The sequence below is a fragment of the Salvelinus fontinalis genome, chromosome 42 (assembly GCF_029448725.1).
Source record: "Salvelinus fontinalis isolate EN_2023a chromosome 42, ASM2944872v1, whole genome shotgun sequence".
Taxonomy (NCBI): Eukaryota; Metazoa; Chordata; class Actinopteri; order Salmoniformes; family Salmonidae; genus Salvelinus; species Salvelinus fontinalis.
Genome location: NC_074706.1, coordinates 19544206 through 19563021, shown reverse-complemented (window position 1 = coordinate 19563021; position 18816 = coordinate 19544206). Strand labels below are relative to the sequence as shown.

The 18816-nt window shown below is 44.8% G+C and overlaps 1 protein-coding gene and 1 long non-coding RNA gene across 2 annotated transcripts in view; one reads left to right on the top strand and one right to left on the bottom strand.

Moving 5' to 3' along the window:
- Positions 1-11169, top strand: part of LOC129841446 (oocyte zinc finger protein XlCOF7.2-like) — a 24385-nt gene extending 13216 nt beyond the window's left edge. The window contains exons 5-6 of the mRNA XM_055909712.1: positions 6907-7018; positions 8214-11169. Of these exons, the coding sequence (XP_055765687.1) occupies positions 6907-7018; positions 8214-9172 (1071 nt within the window). The 3' untranslated portion in view covers positions 9173-11169. The remainder of the gene's footprint in view (positions 1-6906; positions 7019-8213) is intronic.
- Positions 5312-18816, bottom strand: part of LOC129841481 (uncharacterized) — a 16089-nt gene continuing 2584 nt past the window's right edge. The window contains exons 2-4 of the long non-coding RNA XR_008757332.1: positions 15939-16105; positions 8202-8374; positions 5312-6939 (exon numbers count right to left, since the gene is read on the bottom strand). This is a non-coding gene — a long non-coding RNA (uncharacterized LOC129841481). The remainder of the gene's footprint in view (positions 6940-8201; positions 8375-15938; positions 16106-18816) is intronic.

The window sequence follows — 18816 nt, the reverse complement described above, 5'->3', positions numbered from 1 at the left end:
ATATAGCTCAATATTTTTTCTATACAATGGAAAGATTTGGGTTTGATTCTATGTTTATAAGATGGGTCTGCAGTATATACAATAGCCCGAGAGCAGCAGTTATTACAAATTGTATATCTCCTTTATGTTGGAGAGGGGCACAAGGTAGGGATGTCCGATGTCTCCCTTGCTCTTTGTTTTAGCGTTAGAAACATTAGCAGAAGCCATAAGACGACAAAGTGATATTGAAGGTATTGTGGTGGAAAATCATGAGCATCAACTGGCAATGTACACAGATGACATGTTGTTTGTTAGGAATCCTGAAATGTCAATTACGGGCTACTCAATTTGGTCAATGAATATACAGAGATTGCTGGCTTCAGAAAAAGTCAGAGGTACTCCGATAAATTATCGATGCACTGAAGACCAAATTTCAGTTTTCAATTTAGCTTGGGCACCAAGGTCTGAATTATCTTGGTATTTTCCTATCATCAAATAATAAGTTCATGCTTGAAAAGAACTTGGAAGCTATTTTGAATTCCTTGAAAGCCAACTTTGTGAGATGGTCCTCCCTTTTTTGAATGTTCTGAGCAAGAATTTAAATAATACACATTACAGTGGCTCCAACAATCAATTTAAAACAAAGCATGCTGCTTCTCAATCTACCACAATACATCTTTAAAAAGATCAATTAAATTATCAGTCATAAGTTTGGACACACCAACTCATTCCAGAGTTTTTCTTTAATTTTGTACTGTTTTCTACATTGTAGAATAACAGTGAAGACATCAGAACTATGAAAAAAACATATGGAATCATGTAGTAACCAAAAAAGTGTTAAACAAATCAAAATATATTTTATATTTGAGATTCTTCAAAGTAGCCACCCTTTGCCTTGATGACAGCTTTGCACGCTCTTTGCAATCTCACAACCAGCTTCATGAGGTAGTCACCTGGAATGCATTTCAATTAACAGGTGTGCCTTGTTAAAAGTTAATTTGTGGAATTTCTTTCCTTAATGCATTTGAGCCAATCAGTTGTGTTGTGGCAAGGTAGGGGTGGTATACAGAAGATAGCCCTATTTGGTAAAATACCAAGTCCATATTATGGCAAGAACAGCTCAAATAAGCAAAGCGAATTGACAGTCCATCATTCATTTAAGATATGAAGGTCAGTCAATGCGGAAAATTTCAAGAACTTTGAAAGTTCCTTCAAGTGCAATCGCAAAAACCATCCAGCGCTATGATGAAATTGGCTCTCATGAGGACCGCCATAGGAAAGGAAGACCCAGAGTTACCTTCAAAGTAGCAACCCTTTGCCTTGATGACAGCTTTGCACACTCTTGGTATTTTCTCAACCTGCTTCATGAGGAGTGCTTTTCCAACAGTCTTGAAGGAGTTCCCACATATGTTGGGCACAGGCAGTCACGCCGGCACATAAAACAATTACATTTAAACATAATTTGAACGAATTGGAAAGTTACATAAAGGATGTCCATTCCAAAAACCACCCGGCATCCAGGATGTACAAATTATTAAATGAAAAAACAAGGGGACTACACCTTCCCTTAAGGGAAAAATAGGGTGAATATTATAAAATAGAAAAAATGTAAAGGAAAAAGGTGTCAACACTGTTTTAGAATGTAAAGACATTATAAAACAGATAGTTTAGCATAATATAATCAACAGAACTTACTGAACTCTGTGTAAAATGAACAAGGCAAAAATGACAACTGACAGCAAATGTTGGCGATGTAAATCAGATGATGCTAGGCTTTGAAGCTACTGTCTTAGAGTGAACAAAAACAGGGGGAAATGTATGTCATTGATACCAAATCATTATACCAATCAATAAAATATCATTCTTACAAATCATGTAAACAATGAGAAACTGAACTGCTGGCATTTCTTTCTCTGTGACTGCAAATGTATCATTATTCATTGTCACGATCGTCGTTAGGTGAAAGAAAGGACCAAGGCACAGCGTGATATAAATACATCTTCTTTTTAATAGAAGAAGCAACGAACACGAACACTAATACAAACTAGACAAAACAACAAACGACCGTGAAGCTATCAAACGAAAGTGCAGACACAAGCAACTAACGTCAAGACATAGACAATTACCCACAACCTACCTAATGCCAATGGCTGCCTAAAATATGGCTCCCAATCAGAGACAACGATAGACAGCTGTCTCTAATTGAGAACCAATCCAGGCAACCATAGACTTACATAAACACCTACACTGAACACAACCCCATGAATTCTACAAAACCCCCTAGACAATACAAACACCCTAGACTAGACAAAAACACACAAACATCCCCCATGTCACACCCTGACCTAACTAAAATAATAAAGAAAACAAAGATAACTAAGGCCAGGGCGTGACAGTACCCTCCCCCCCAAAGGTGCGGACTCCGGCCGCAAAACCTGACACAGAAGGGGAGGGTCCGGGTGGGCCTTCTTACGGCGGCGGTGCGGGACGTGGACCCCACTCCACCATAGTCAATACCCGCTTTGGTGGCACCTCTGGAGCGGCGAGTCCCGGACTGAAGACCATCCTAGAGGGCGCCACTGGACGGAGGGGCAGCTCTGGACTGAGGGGCAGCGCCGGACTGAGGGGCGGCGCCGGACTGAGGGGCGGCTCCGGACTGAGGGGCGGCTCCGGACTGAGGGGCGGCTCCGGACTGAGGGGCGGCTCCGGACTGAGGGGCGGCTCCGGACTGGTGGGTGGCTCTGGCGGCTCCTGACTGGCGGGCGGCTCTGGCGGCTCCTGACTGGCGGGCGGCTCTGGCGGCTCCTGACTGGCGGGCGGCTCTGGCGGCTCCTGACTGGCGGGCGGCTCTGGCGGCTCCTGACTGGCGGGCGGCTCTGGCGGCTCGGGACAGACGGGCGGCTCTGATGGACGGCTCTGACGGCTCGGGACAGACGGGCGGCTCAGACGGCGCTGGGTAGGCAGGCAGCTCAGATGGCTCTGGGCAGGCAGGCAGCTCAGGTGGCTCTGGGCAGGCAGGCAGCTCAGGTGGCTCTGGGCAGGCAGGCAGCTCAGATGGCTCTGGGCAGGCAGGCAGCTCAGATGGCTCTGGGCAGGCAGGCAGGCAGGCATCTCAGATGGCTCTGGGCAGGCAGGCAGGCAGCTCAGATGGCTCTGGGCAGGCAGGCAGGCAGCTCAGATGGCTCTGGGCAGGCAGGCAGCTCAGATGGCTCTGGGCAGGCAGGCAGCTCAGATGGCTCTGGGCAGGCAGGCAGCTCAGAAGGCTCTGGGCAGGCAGGCAGCTCAGATAGCGCTGGGCAGACGGCAGACGCTGGGCAGACGGCAAACTCTGGCCGGCTGAGGTGCACAGTAGGCCTGGTGCGTAGTGCCGGAACTGGAGGTACCGGGCTAAGGACACGCACCTCAAGGCTAGTGCGGGGAGCAGCAACAGGGCGCACAGGGCTCTGGAGACGCACAGGAGGCTTGGTGCGTGGTGCCGGAACTGGTGGTACTGGGCTGGAGACACGCACCACAGGGCGAGTGCGTGGAGGAGGAACAGGGCTCTGGAGATACACTGGAAGCCTGGTGCGTGGTGTTGGCACTGGTGGTACTGGGCTGGGGCGGGGAGGTGGCGCCGGATATACCGGACCGTGCAGGCGTACTGACTCCCTTGAGCACCGAGCCTGCCCAACCTTACCTGGTTGAATGCTCCCCGTAGCCCGACCAGTGCGGGGAGGTGGAATAACCCGCACTGGGCTGTGTTGGCGAACCGGGGACACCATGCGTAAGGCTGGTGCCATGTATGCTGGCCCGAGGTGATGCACTGGAGACCAGACGCGTTGAGCCGGCTTCATGGCACCTGGCTCAATGCTCAATCTAGCCCGGCCAATACGAGGAGCTGGAATGTACCGCACCGGGCTAAGCACACATACAGGAGACACCTTGCGCTTTACCGCATAACACGGTGTCTGCCCGTACTTTCGCTCTCCACGGTATACCGCCGCCTCTCGGCTTTAGCTGCCTCCAGCTCTTCACGAGGGCGGCGATATTCTCCCGGTTGTGCCCAGGGTCCTCCGCTGTCCAGAATTTCCTCCCAATTCCTATAGTCCTGCGTTCGCTGCTGCTGCCTTGTATCACGCTGCTTGGTCCTGGTATGGTGGGTAATTAAAAATATAACTAAGGCCAGGGCGTGACATTCATACTATCAATTACCTATTTATATCTTTATTGTTTTTGAAATTTTGTTGCAGTCCTCCCATATATGCAACATTATTGGTTATTTATTTATCAGGGATGAATTCATGTGATATGCAAAGAAAATAAAGGAAAGTATAGAGATGTGGAGAGAATTTTGCAGGTTTAAAGCTTGTTTCCTGCAATTCTACAAATTTTGTCATGAGGTCCAAAGAAAATGTTGCAGTTTTAAAGCTAATTTTGTTGCAATTCTATACAATTCTCTCCACCAACAAGAGGGGTGTCAACAGCTTGTCATGAACAGTGCTTGTGCGCATAGAAATAGATGAGGCGCATATGCGGGATGTTCCCCAAAGCTGGAATGTGGGACCCCGAGTGAAACAATTTGGGAACCCCTGGTCTACCGTCTCCGCTGATTCAGCCTCCCTCTGTGCTCGCTCAGCGTCCAACTGCGCATGTTCTTCCTCAATAAATTCTGGCTCGAATAAACATGTCTCTGAATAAAAATTGTCTTCTTCTTCTACCTCCAAGTCCAACATGATGTATCTAATGTTATGATGACTTGCCAATAAGCAAGTTAGCTACGAGAGTACACAACAGCTAGCAGCTTCCCGGGAGTTTTTGTTTTCAAAATGACACCAAGTCTCACAGGAAGAGAGAGCAGGCAGAACCCAAAGTAGTCCGTAAAATCAGGAAGTTGATAGAATCTCATTGCTTACGATTATCAGTAATTTTAACAAATGTATAAATATTGATTACTATGTAAGACTATAAATTACCAACCACCCAGCTTTGGAGAAGTCAGAAGGTCTATTTCCCTGCTTTTGAGAGGAGCTGGCTAGCAAATACCCATAGATTTCCAGCAATTGCTCTAAGCTAACGATTTGCTACCTTCAACTTCCTTCAAATTGCACGCAGAGACATAAAAATGGCATCCATGAGTTCGTCTGACTCTGGTTAAGTAGGAAATTCCCAAATACCAAAAAATCCCTTTAATAGACCAATAAGAAATAGCATTCCAAACCTCTCTACCAATAACAGCTAGTTTTCATTTCCCCCTCCCCAATCAGACCACGCCCAGACAGTCCTATCTAAATTCTTGCTTGAAAATTGCTCTTTGTTAAGAAGCTATTTAATTGAAATCAATCACAGTAAGGTATTTAATTGTTACCCAGAAATGATTTTATATTGAGATAAAAACAGGTGCATTGGACCATTAAGTCTGGGACCATGACTTTGAATTATTAAACCATTAAAGGGTTTGCTTGGGATTTTGGTAATTAAGCTCTTTATCTTCTTCCCCAGAGACCGATGAAGTTGTGGAAACCATTTTACGTCTCTGTATGTAGGAAGTTCGAGGTAACTTTTCAAGCCAGTGCTAACTAGCTCACCGTAAACACTGGAAGTATTTGGGTACAGCTAGCATACTAGGTGTACCCGAAGACTTCCATTCTTTGCACTAAGCTAGTTAGCATGGGCTCTCCAAATTACCTCTAACTGCCTGCATACTGGATGCAGAGACATAATAATGGTATACAGCATTTAATCTGACTCTGGGGGAGGAGATAAGGGCTTCATTCCCAAAATCCGGAACTATCCTTTTAAAGAGTGTCAAGTAAGCAAATCAACTAACATGTTTGCATCATTTCAAATCACCTAACATGTTTGCATTGTACTCATATTGTTAGGGTTGCGAAAGTTCAACTGAGATAGGAACAATATTACACCTGAACTTGGTTAAAATAATTGCTTAATTCAAAAGTTTATAAATGGCAAATACAATTTCCGTATATACGGGTTCAATGTTTCATCACGCAGGATAAGACAGAGAACTGACTTGTTTCTGACAAAGATATTATATTATACTCGTGACAGAGGTTAGTTCCCACTTCCGAGCCGGCCTGTCAGAGTAGAGACTGGGCGTGGTTTAGACTTACCCAGCCTATCGTTGATGTTGGCACACAAGCTGGTCCCAGCTTCTTTGCGCTTTCTGGTGTCCTTTCACTGTTGCTGTGTAGATTACGCTCCTTCACCCCAGAGACTGGGGTCAGACAGTTTTATAACATTGTCTGAGATATCTGCACCTGTATACATTGTCCACTGTTCTCGCTCAAGGCTAACTACAGCTTCCCAGCTTCTTATCTGAGCTAACTGTTACTTCCAGCACACACACACAGACATCCAGGCACCCAGGCCAACAGGTTATCAATATCCAATCACGTTTGTTATAGTATTCAATCACATATAATACAGTTGCTAATCACGTTTGTTATAGTATTGGGTTATAGTGCATAACTCAGAACCTCACATATGTTTTTCGTGTGTATAGTTTATTAGTTATTGTCTGGTCAGCAGTCTCCTGATTCATCCCCCTCCTGTGTCTCTCTAAGATTAGCACAGTCTCGGCCACATAGTACAGCGCCCACACTACTGATACATTTGTTGCATACACACACATATTTCACACAGTACAGCGCTCTCTTTAACACACACACATTTCAGGCTGATATTCATGGTTAGGCCCTGAGCACTGGTAAAAGTGAGAACAATGGAAAATGCAGGTTCACAAGAGTCAGCAATTCAAACTTTAATGCATAAGAAGCCCTACTAGCTTATAGTTAGTTAAGCATGTCAAAAACCTTATAAAAAACCCACAATAGCAATCCCTCATTGCCCAATCAGAAGATGCTCCATAGCAGGGTGCTCATATCAGATTTCTTGATCCAACATCCTCTCACTCTGTATCTCTTACAGGAAGTAGACATGGAGGATGGGAAGCCTGATCTGCTGCTGGTCAAAGAGGAGACAATAGAAGATGAACCAGAGAGCATTGATCTGCTGAGTGGACTAAAGATGGGGGAGCAAGGTAAGAGAGACATACATATACAGAACATAATAGATATAGTGATGCAGCTACATAAAATTAAATCATTAAAACTGAGTATACCAAACATTAGGAACACGTTCCTAATATTGAGTTGCACCCCCCCCCCCCCCCACACACACACACACTTTTGCCCTCAGAACTGCCACAATTCATCAGGGTGTGGACTCCACAAGGTGTCGAAATCGTTCCACAGGCATGCTGGCCCATGTTGACTCCAATGCTTCCCATAGTTGTGTCAAGTTAAGCAGGGTTGGTCCTGGTCAGTCCCTGGATGGGAGACCAGATGCTGCTGGAAGTGGTGTTGGAGGGCCAGTAGGAGGCACTCTTTCCTCTGGTCTAAAAAAATATCCCAATGCCCCAGGGCAGTGATTGGGGACACTGCCCTGTGTAGGGGGCCGTCTTTCGGATGGGACGTTAAACGGGTGTCCTGACTCTCTGAGGTCATTAAAGATCCCATGGCACTTATCGTAAGAGTAGGGGTGTTAACCCCGGTGTCCTGGCTAAATTCCCAATCTGGCCTTCAAACCATCATGGTCACCTAATAATCCCCAGTTTACAATTGGCTCATTCATCCCCCTCCTCTCCCCTGTAACTATTCCCCAGGTCGTTGCTGCAAATGAGAACGTGTTCTCAGTCAACTTACCTGGTAAAATAATGGTAAAATAAAATAAATAAATAAAAAGTTGTCTGGATGTCCTTTGGGTGGTGGACCATTGTTGATACAGACGGGAAACTGTTGAGAGTGGGGGGGAAAACAGTAGCGTTGCAGTTCTTGACACAAACCGGTGCGCCTGGCACCTACTACCATACCTCCTTCAAAAGGAAGGCACTTGAATTTTTTGTCTTGCGCATTCACCCTCTGAATGGCACACATACACAAGTCATGTCTCAATTGTCTCAAGGGTTAAAATCCTTATTTAACCTGTCTCCTCCCCTTCAGTTACAAGGATTGAAGTGGATTTAACAAGTGACATCAATAAGGAATCATAGCTTTCACCTGGATTCACCTGGCCAATCTGTCATGAAAAGAGCAGGTGTTCTTAATGTTTTGTATACTCAGTGTATGTTTACAACAAACAATGTATAAACTTGATGATTTCATTGACACAAAAAACTCCATATGTAGAGTTTTCTGCCATGTTTGTAAAGTCTATTTTCTAACCTTTTCCTGCAGGTGATTGGTTGGAGGATAACAGAGGAGACTGGGTGGCCATCTTGGATTCCCAGACCCAGACTGCTGCAACCAAGGGCCCAGGGGACAACATCACTGAGCAGGCCAGGACCAGAGGCGAGATAGTGGAGGTCAGTGGATGGGACAGCGACCTCAACTATGGGCTGGGGAACAACACTGTTAACCGCAACCAGAAACAGACAGTCGAACACAAAACCACAACCGAACTTAGTCTTCATGGCAACAGACTGGATGAAACCAGGATGAGGCGTAGATTTGGTCTGCAGGGACGGGGAGGTGTCCGTATGAGAACAGACACAGACTCGGCTAGCGATGCTCCTTCCTGCTCCTATAGTTGTGATTCAGAGAGACTGATGGGGCCTCAGGTTAACCCCCTAACAGGTGCTGCCTTCAACCTGCCTTCTATAGGATCTATCAACTGGAACATGGACCCTGCGACAACACAGACACTCCCTGGCCTTCATCCTCCTCACACTCTCCTAATGTTAAACCAGACCTCAGACAATGCCAGTGCCTCAACATTAAATGGCTGCACAAGCCCATTGACAAATGACAGTAGTAGAGATGGAATGAGTAAAGGTGGCAGCATCAAAGAGAAGCGCTTCCAGTGTTCGTTCTGTGGGAAAGCCTTCAGTTTCCCCAAACAGGTGGAGATCCACCAGAGGATGCACACGGGGGAGAAACCGTTCGGCTGCCATCTGTGCCGGGCCAGTTTTTCTCAATCGTCCAGCCTGAATAGGCACCAGAGAGTCCACACAGGGGAGAAACCCTACAGCTGTACCCAGTGTGAGAAGAGGTTCTCCCGCCAGCACCAGCTGAAGATGCACCTGAAGGTCCACACAGGAGAGAGGCCATTTGCCTGTATGCACTGTGGGAAGAGGTTCTCAGAGAAGAGCTACCTCAGGATACACCAGCAGAAAATGCACACGGCCCATGTATAGAGTATAGTGACATGTAATGTAGTTAATTATGTTGTTTTTATATGTAGTGTGGAACTGGATGATGTGAACTGAGGAAAGAATGAGTATGATGAGGCAGAGTAGATGATATAGTGATGGTTGGTGTGAATAGTGTCTGTAAAAATGCTTCACTGATGAAGAGTGACAACCTGTCATGTTGTTTTTATTTATTTATTTATTTCACCTTTATTTAACCAGGTAGGCAAATTGAGAACACGTTCTCATTTACAATTGCGTTTGATCTGGTGTTTTATAATGAGTGCCTTAATTCATGTTTACTTGGCATAAAGTAGTGAAGATGTGTGTAATGTAAGGTTGAACCTTTTCCCAAAGTATTCTGGTTACCATATTGAGAAAAGTTATTTTTTATTTTTTTATTTTTTTATTTCACCTTTATTTAACCAGGTAGGCTAGTTGAGAACAAGTTCTCATTTGCAACTGCGACCTGGCCAAGATAAAGCATAGCAGTGTGAACAGACAACAACACAGAGTTACACATGGAGTAAACAATAAACAAGTCAATAACATGGTAGAAAAAAGAGAATCTATATACAATGTGTGCAAAAGGCATGAGGTAGGCAATAAATCGAGTAATTACAATTTAGCAGATTAACACTGGAGTGATAAATCATCAGATGATCATGTGCAAGAAGAGATACTGGTGTGCAAAAGAGCAGAAAAGTAAATAAATAAAAGCAGTATGGGGGGTGAGGTAGGTAAATTGGGTGGGTAGTTTACAGATGGACTATGTACAGCTGCAGCGATCGGTTAGCTGCTCGGATAGCAGATTTTTAAAGTTGTTGAGGGAGATAAAAGTCTCCAACTTCAGAGATTTTTGCAATTCGTTCCAGTCGCAGGCAGCAGAGAACTGGAAGGAAAGGCGTCCAAATGAGGTTTTGGCTTTAGGGATGATCAGTGAGATACACCTGCTGGAGCACGTGCTACGGGTGGGTGTAGCCATCGTGACCAGTGAACTGAGATAAGGCGGCACTTTACCTAGCATAGCCTTGTAGATGACCTGGAGCCAGTGGGTCTGACGACGAACATGTAGCGAGGGCCAGCCGATTAGGGCATACAGGTCGCAGTGGTGGGTCGTATAAGGTGCTTTAGTAACAAAACGGATGGCACTGTGATAGACTGCATCCAGTTTGCTGAGTAGAGTATTGGAAGCTATTTTGTAGATGACATCGCCGAAGTCGAGGATCGGTAGGATAGTCAGTTTTACTAGGGTAAGTTTGGCGGCGTGAGTGAAGGAGGCTTTGTTGCGGAATAGAAAGCCGACTCTAGATTTGATTTTGGATTGGAGATGTTTGATATGAGTCTGGAAGGAGAGTTTGCAGTCTTGCCAGACACCTAGGTACTTATAGATGTCCACATATTCTAGGTCGGAACCGTCCAGGGTGGTGATGCTAGTCGGGCGTGCGGGTGCAGGCAGCGAACGGTTGAAAAGCATGCATTTGGTTTTACTAGCGTTTAAGAGCAGTTGGAGGCCACGGAAGGAGTGTTGTATGGCATTGAAGCTCGTTTGGAGGTTAGATAGCACAGTGTCCAAGGAAGGGCCGGAAGTGTACAGAATGGTGTCATCTGCATAGAGGTGGATCAGGGAATCGCCCGCAGCAAGAGCAACATCATTGATGTATACAGAGAAAAGAGTCGGCCCGAGAATTGAACCCTGTGGTACCCCCATAGAGACTGCCAGAGGACCGGACAACATGCCCTCCGATTTGACACACTGAACTCTGTCTGCAAAGTAGTTGGTGAACCAGGCAAGGCAGTCATTAGAAAAACCGAGGCTACTGAGTCTGCCGATAAGAATATGGTGATTGACAGAGTCGAAAGCCTTGGCCAGGTCGATGAAGACGGCTGCACAGTAATGTCTTTTATCGATGGCGGTTATGACATCGTTTAGTACCTTGAGCCTTGAGTACCTTATTATTCTGGCCACGTATCGTTTTGTGCAATAAAAGTACTGTATTTCACATCATGTGAGTGTGTGACCATTTTGTTCAAATGAAATACAAAATTGACTCTGTGCTGACTGTCTTGGTTATTTTTGTATCATTCCAGGGACTGAGTTTGCCTTGTCTCAGTCGAACCAAAACATTATACTTCATGAATCAACACATATGGACATTATTATTATTTGTTTATAATAAACTCCAATACTCCATATTTTTTGGTACTTGAATCACAGTGTTAGAGATGAGCTTGACTGTGGCTAACATTTGATAATATCTTGTTTCTGTTTGGACAGCAAAGAGTTTCTTATATAAACCTTTACATTATCTTCTGTACAATGTGTTTACAGTCTGCAGTCCATGAGGGCCTGCTGATAATTGGTGTTACTGGTGGAAGAGACCAGGCCCTTGAGGCGGCTGGTCACAAAACCTGGCCCCGGAACAGAACCCTGGATCAGGAGCCGTCGCTGTTCCTTCCCGAGTCGCAACTAGGACCGAACCACGAGGGACAGAGACTCCACCACCACACCGAACACAACCAGTGGACAGGTGGACTGAACAACCTCCATCGGGGATCCAGTTTGCAGCCCAGACCCTTTTCTTCACTGTCTCAGTGCGGGGATGGAGCAGGGCCAGGGGCTGATAGACCCTCCTGTTCCTATGACACACACACCACAATATCCATGATGAACAGAGCAGGTCAGCCTGGGCTTTAGCCTTCACAGAGAGTGGTGGGAGATCCCCCTGGACCTGGGTCTAGCCTTCCTCAGCTGCTTCATGGTTACCCCACGAAAACAGACAGGGTCAGGATGGGCAGTCACCACAAGAGGTACCTAGCCTATAACACAGTACACAATCCCAACAACACCCAAACAATGGCTCCATGTCATGGAGGGCTCTCTGGTGTCAATGGGTCAAAATGTGGGAGCCCGAGCATTGGGACGGACGCCGGCAAGCCGTACGACTGCGCTACGTGTGGGAAGCGCTTCGCTAAGGCGAAATATGTGAAGCAGCACCAGACCGTTCACACCAAGGACAGCTTCAAGTGCAAACTATGTTACAAGAGCTTCTCCTCCCTGAGTAACTTTATCAGACATAGGAATGTCCACAACAGGGAGAAATCGTAGCTTGAGATGTACACAAGGGATGTCTGGGAACTAGTTTTCTATTTTGATGAAGTCCCTCAGTTGAGTATCTGGATATGCTCACATTCTCACATGGTACAGACGGCTCCCGAGTGGCGCAGCGGTCTAAGGCACTGCATCTCAGTGCAAGAGGCATCACTACAGTCCCTGGTTCGAGTCCAGGCTGTATCACATCCGGCCGTGATTGGGAGTCCCATAGGGCGGCGCATAATTGGCCCAGCATCGTCCGGGTTTGGCCGGGGTAGGCCGGAATTGTAAATAAGAATTTGTTCTTAACTGATTTTTTTTTTTGGTGTGCTAGCATAGCCAAAACACTGTCACGTTATTGAAGAGTAACACAATATTTCCCCTCGGATTTTGTTTTTTCTTATGTTCTATTCATAAAATATACTTTTCTAATAACAAATCAGGTCTGCTGAGATGACATGGCCTTGAGGTCATGCTTTCATTGGAGAAGAGGTCCAAAAACAACCCCTACTGTGTCCCTTTCCCCCATAGCCCTCCCATGGCACTGGGTAGTAGTTGGGGGTTGTCCTTAATCAGCTATTTTGTCATCCTCCCCTCTATCAACTTTCATCTCCCATATCTGTTATGTGTATTATTGTTATGAATCCCCCATGGCTGTAGCAAACATTGCCACTCAATAATTGACTTACTCAGTCACACAAGTCAGTCACTGTTGACTATATTTATACTGATGTACATCATCGTGTCACTGTGTTCATCAATGCAACTACAACTAAAACATTCTCAAGTCAAGTCCCTCTTACTCTAACTGTTTTTGTTATGAAAACCCCCAGAGCTCACAAGCCTATCTATCATCTATGTCCTTGACCTCAAGCTGTTTGCAGTAAATGGCCTGAATTCTCCAGGTTTTGTGATGGCGGGTGAAATATTAAACATGAACGAATTTAACCCTGTACTTGATATTACAGACTGACTGTTCTCTACAAACTGGAGTGTACATCCTTTAACCCTTTGTTAAATTGTCATTTGAAACAGGCTTTTATAAATACCTGTTTTTAGAGACAGTAAACCTAGGCTACAACAAGTATAGTTGAATATTTACCTTACTGATGCTGATGGAATAAAGTCATTCCATGATTTTCTACTCTATTCTTGCCTAAACACTGTTCTTTCTAAAGATAACGAGGCTTATACAGCGGGTAAATAAACTAAAGTAAAAAAAGTAACAAAATAACAATAAGGTTATATACAGGCGGTACCACTACCGAGTCAATGTGCAGGGGTATGGGTTATTTAAAAAAAAAAAAATGTATTTCACCTTTATTTAACCAGGTAGGCAAATTGAGAACACGTTCTCATTTACAATTGCGACCTGGCCAAGATAAAGCAAAGCAGTTCGACACATACAACAACACATAGTTACACATGGAGTAAAACAAACATACAGTCAATAATACAGTGAAAAATAAGTCTATATACATTGTGAGCAAGTGAGGTGAGATAAGGGAGGTGAAGGCAAATAAAATATATATATATAAATAAAAATATAAAAAAGGCCATGGTGGCGAAGTAAATACAATATAGCAAGTAAAAAAAAAACACTGGAATGGTTGGTTTGCAGTGGAAGAAGGTGCAAAGTAGAGAGTAGAAATAATGGGGTGCAAAGGAGCAAAATAAATAAATACAGTAGGTAAAGAGGTAGTTGTTTGGGCTAAATTATAGATGGGCTATGTACAGGTGCAGTAATCTATGAGCTGCTCTGACAGCTGGTGCTTAAAGCTAGTGAGGGGGATAAGTGTTTCCAGTTTCAGAGATGTTTGTAGTTCGTTCCAGTCATTGGCAGCAGAGAACTGGAAGGAGAGGCGGCCAAAGGAAGAATTGGTTTTGGGGGTGACCAGAGAGGTATACCTGCTGGAACGCGTGCTACAGGTAGGTTCTGCTATGGTGACCAGCGAGCTGAGATAAGGGGGGACTTTACCTAGCAGGGTTTTGTAGATGACCTGGAGCCAGTGGGTTTGGCGACGAGTATGAAGCGAGGGCCAGCCAACGAGAGTGTACAGGTCGCAGTGGTGGGTAGTATATGGGGCTTTGGTGACAAAACGTCGAGGTAATTGAGGTAACATCCTTCCTGTTTGCAACAACACACTAAAGTAATATTACAAAAAATGTGTCAAAGCAATTCACTTTTGTCCTGAATAAAGTCTTGTGTTGTATTGGTTTTGCCTCAAACATATTACTACGTACCACTCTCCATATTTTCAAGCATAGTGGTGGCTGCATCATGTTATGTGTATGCTTGTAATCATTAAGGACTCGGTGGGTTTTCGGGATACAAAAAGAAACTGAATGGAGCTAAACACTGGCAAAATCCTAAGCGGAGATACAGCCTGACAGAATGCTCTCGATGGTGCATCTGTAGAAGTTCGTAAGGGGCCAAGACAAACTTCTTCAGCCTCTAGAGGTTCAGGAGGCACTGCTGTGCCTCCTTCACCACGCTGTCAGTGTGGAGGGACCATTTCAGCTCCTCAGTGATGTGCACTCCAAGGAACATGGAGCTTTTGAGCCTCTCCATTGCAGCCCCTTCTATTTGGAGGCAGTGAGAAGAGTGGAGGGAGCAAGTGGAGTTTCTCGGCAATCAAGGGATCCTGATATACAGTGCCTTTGGATAGTATTCAGACTATTTTCCACATTTTGTTATGTTACAGCCTTATTCTAAAGTTGATTAAATACACATTTTCCCTCAGCAATCAACACACAATACCCCATCATGACAAAGCAAAAACAGGTTTTTAGAAATGTTAGCAAATCTATAAATAAAAAAATAACAATGACTTTCTTTACATCAGTATTCAGACCCTTGCTATGAGATTTGAAATTTAACTCAGGTGCATCCTGTTTCCATTGATAATCCTTGATGTTTCTACAACTTGAATGGAGTCCGCCTGTGGTAAATTCAATTGATTGGACATGATTTGGAAAAGCATACACCTGTCTATATAACCCTTGTGTTGTCTTAAGGGTTAAAAATGACACTGTTTAACAGCAGAGAAAACCCCCTAAATGATCTTTTTTCAACTTGACATTTTATGACTTTTCCAAGAGTGACCCCATCATTAGAAAAAGTGAAACATCGCCTTTGTTCATATTTCCATGAAAGCTGTACACCACCAGGATACAAATATTGTCTTAGGGTCATTTTTGACACGACAGTTATAAAATAATTTACACACTACAAAAACACACATAAGAAATTGAGATTGTGTGCTACTGATTGAACTCAGCCAGCAGCTCCTGAAGAGGAAGATCACCATGGTTGGTGAAAGAGCAAGCCTGAGCTCCCCCTGCACTCCTCACAACAAGGGGGAAAGAGGCCTTCTCATCAAAGTTTGCCTTCACCCCCCACCACCACTCTAGTTTCCTGCCTCCCAAAGAGGAACAAGAATGTGGTCCTCCTGAGCACACTGCACAAAACGGCTGAGATCAGTGATCGTGAGGACAGGAAGCCAGCCATCATCCTGGACTACAACCACATCAAAGGAGGCGTGGACAACCTGGACAAAGTGATTGGAACTTACAGTTGCAGGAGGATGACTGCCTGCTGCCCCCGGTAATCTTCCATAACATTATTGATGTGTCCACATACAATGCCTTCGTGATATGGAACAAGATCAACCCTACCTGGATGCCTGATAAGCAGAACAAGAGGAGGGTGTTCCTGGAGCAGCTGGGCAAGGCACTTGTAACCCCACACATTCAAAGAAGGGAGCGCCTCCCCCACACACCAACCTCTGCAGCGCTTGTGAAAGCTGTTCAGGGGGCTGAATCTTGTGCTGATCCACCTGCAGCTGGGGCAGGCAAGAAGAGATTCCAATTCTGCCCCCCAAAGAAGGACTGTAAAACAAATACTATGTGCTGTGCATGTGAGAAATACATCTGCAAAGTCCATGCACACACACTTGCATACTGTCCTACATGTGATAGAGTTGATTGATTTATGTTCTTCACATTTTTGTTTTGTATCTATTACCTTATTTTATTCGTATTTATTGTTGTTAATACACCTTGTGGGTGGGGGCAATGGTTAAAAAAATGGGAGAAGACTAATATTTTGTAGTTGAATTCCTCATTGTACAGTATATAAGAATATATCGCTATGTTGACTGTCCCTTGCTGTCCCCAGTCCACCTGGCCATGCTGCTGCTCCAGTTTCAACTGTTCTGCCTGCGGCTATGGATCCCTGACCTGTTCACCGGACATGCTACCTGTCCCAGACCTGCTGTTTTCAACTCTCTAGAGACAGCAGGAGCGGTAGAGATACTCTCAATGATCAGCTATAAAAAGCCAACTGACATTTACACCTGAGGTGCTGACCTGTTGCACCCTCGACAACTACTGTGATTATTATTATTTGACCATGCTGGTCATTTTTGAACATTTGAACATCTTGGCCATGTTCTGTTATAATCTCCACCCGGCACAGGAAGAAGAGGACTGGCCACCCCTCATAACCTGGTTCCTCTCTAGGTTTCTTCCGAGGTTTGGGCCTCTCTAGGGAGTTTTTCCTAGCCACCGCGCTTCTACACCTGAATTGCTTGCTGTTTGGGGTTTTAGGCTGGGTTTCTGTACAGCAATTTGAGATATCAGCTGATGTAAGAAGGGCTATATAAATACATCTGATTAGATGTTGCCAAAAAAGGTTCAAGACTGTTATGGTTTCCCTTCAATAAAATGCATTCAAAACTACTTTCTGCACATTTCTGCTCCTTTCTTGGGCTATACAAGTGATATCTCTTGCTAAAAAATGGAGTACCTTTAGCAATAATAATAATAAACCTCTACTTTAGTAAAGAAAACAATTATGACAGGTGGGTTGTAATAAAAATGAGTGGTGTCCACTGATTAAATGCAGTCTTTCTGCATTGTGAAGAAGGAAAATACAGATATTCACAAGGTTTGTGATGAATGGCACGTTGTTTCTTCATGCAAAATAGATGTGGGGTTTAAAATTCAATTAAGCAGCTTAATTTTAGGGGTTTAGGGATGGCGGGTATTTTTTTACCCTTGAGACAAGGGGAGTATACAGAATGTTAAGACTACACAAGGGTTAAAGTCTCAAAGTTGACAGTGCATGTCAGAGCGAAAACCAAGCCATGAGGTCGAAGGAATTGTCCTTAGAGCTCCGAGACAGGATTGTGTCGAGGCTCAGATCTGGGGAAGGGTACCCAAAAATGTATGCTGCATTGAAGGTCCCCAAGAACACAGTGGCCTCCATCATTCTTAAATGGAAGAAGTTTGAAAACACCAAGACTCTTCCTAGAGCTGGCCACCCAGTGGCAAAGGGCCTTGGTCAGGGAGGTGACCAAGAACCCAATGGTCACTTTGACAGAGCTCCAGAGTTCCTCTGTGGAGATGGGAGAAACTCTCAGAATGACAACCATCTCTGCAGCACTTCACCAATCAGGCCTTTATGGTAGAGTGGCCAGACAGAAGCCACTCCTCAGTAAAAGGCACATGACAGCCCAATTGGAGTTTGCCTAAAGGCACCTAAAGACTCTAAGACCATGAGAAACAAGATTCTCTCATCTGATGAAACCAAGATTGAAATCTTTGGCCTGAATGCCAAGCGCCACGTCTGGAGGAAACTTGGCACCATCTCTACGGTGAGGCATGGTGGTGACAGCATCATGCTGTGGGGATGTTTCTCAGCGGCAGGGACTGGGAGACTAGTCAGGATCGAGGGAAAGATGAACGGAGCAAAGTACAGCGAGATCTGCTTCAGAATGCTCAGGACCTCAGACTGGGGCGAAGGTTCACCTTCCAACAGGACAACAACCCTAAGAACACATCCACGACAACGTAGGAGAGGCTTGAATGTCCTTGAGTGGCCCAGCCAGACCCCGGACTTGAAGCCGATCGAACATCGCTGGAGAGATCTGAAAATAGCAGTGCAGCAACGCTCTCCATCCAACCTGACAGAGCTTGAGAGGATCCGCAAAGAGGAATGGGGGAAACTCCCCAAATACAGGTGTGCCAAGCTTGTAGCGTCATACCCAAGAAGACTTGAGGCAGTAATCACTGCCAAAGGTGCTTCAACAAAGTACTGTGTAAAGGTTCTGAATACCTATGTAAATTTGGTATTTCAGTTTTTCTAAATTTGCAAAAATGTCTAAAAACCTGTTTTTGCTTTGTCATTATGGGGTATTGTGTGTAGATTGATGAGGGGGAAAAACGATTTAAAACATTTTAGAATAAGGCTGTAATGTAACAAAATGTGGAAAAGTCAAGGGATCTTAATACTTTCCGAATGCACTGTATTACATGTGAAACGGGTGGACTTTGCAGAATTTTTTGTAATGGTCATAAACTGCACAGCACAAACGAAGATATTAGAGTGCAGCAGAACGCGTTTTGGGGACTCATGGAGTTTACAGCCGAGGCATTGAAAGAAATCCTGTCAAACAACCTCGTAGTAGAATAGTTGACCAATTTATCTGTTCGGCTTGTTGTGTGTTCTATGCAGATAAAAAATATTCCTCTCGAAGCGTATTCAAGTTGC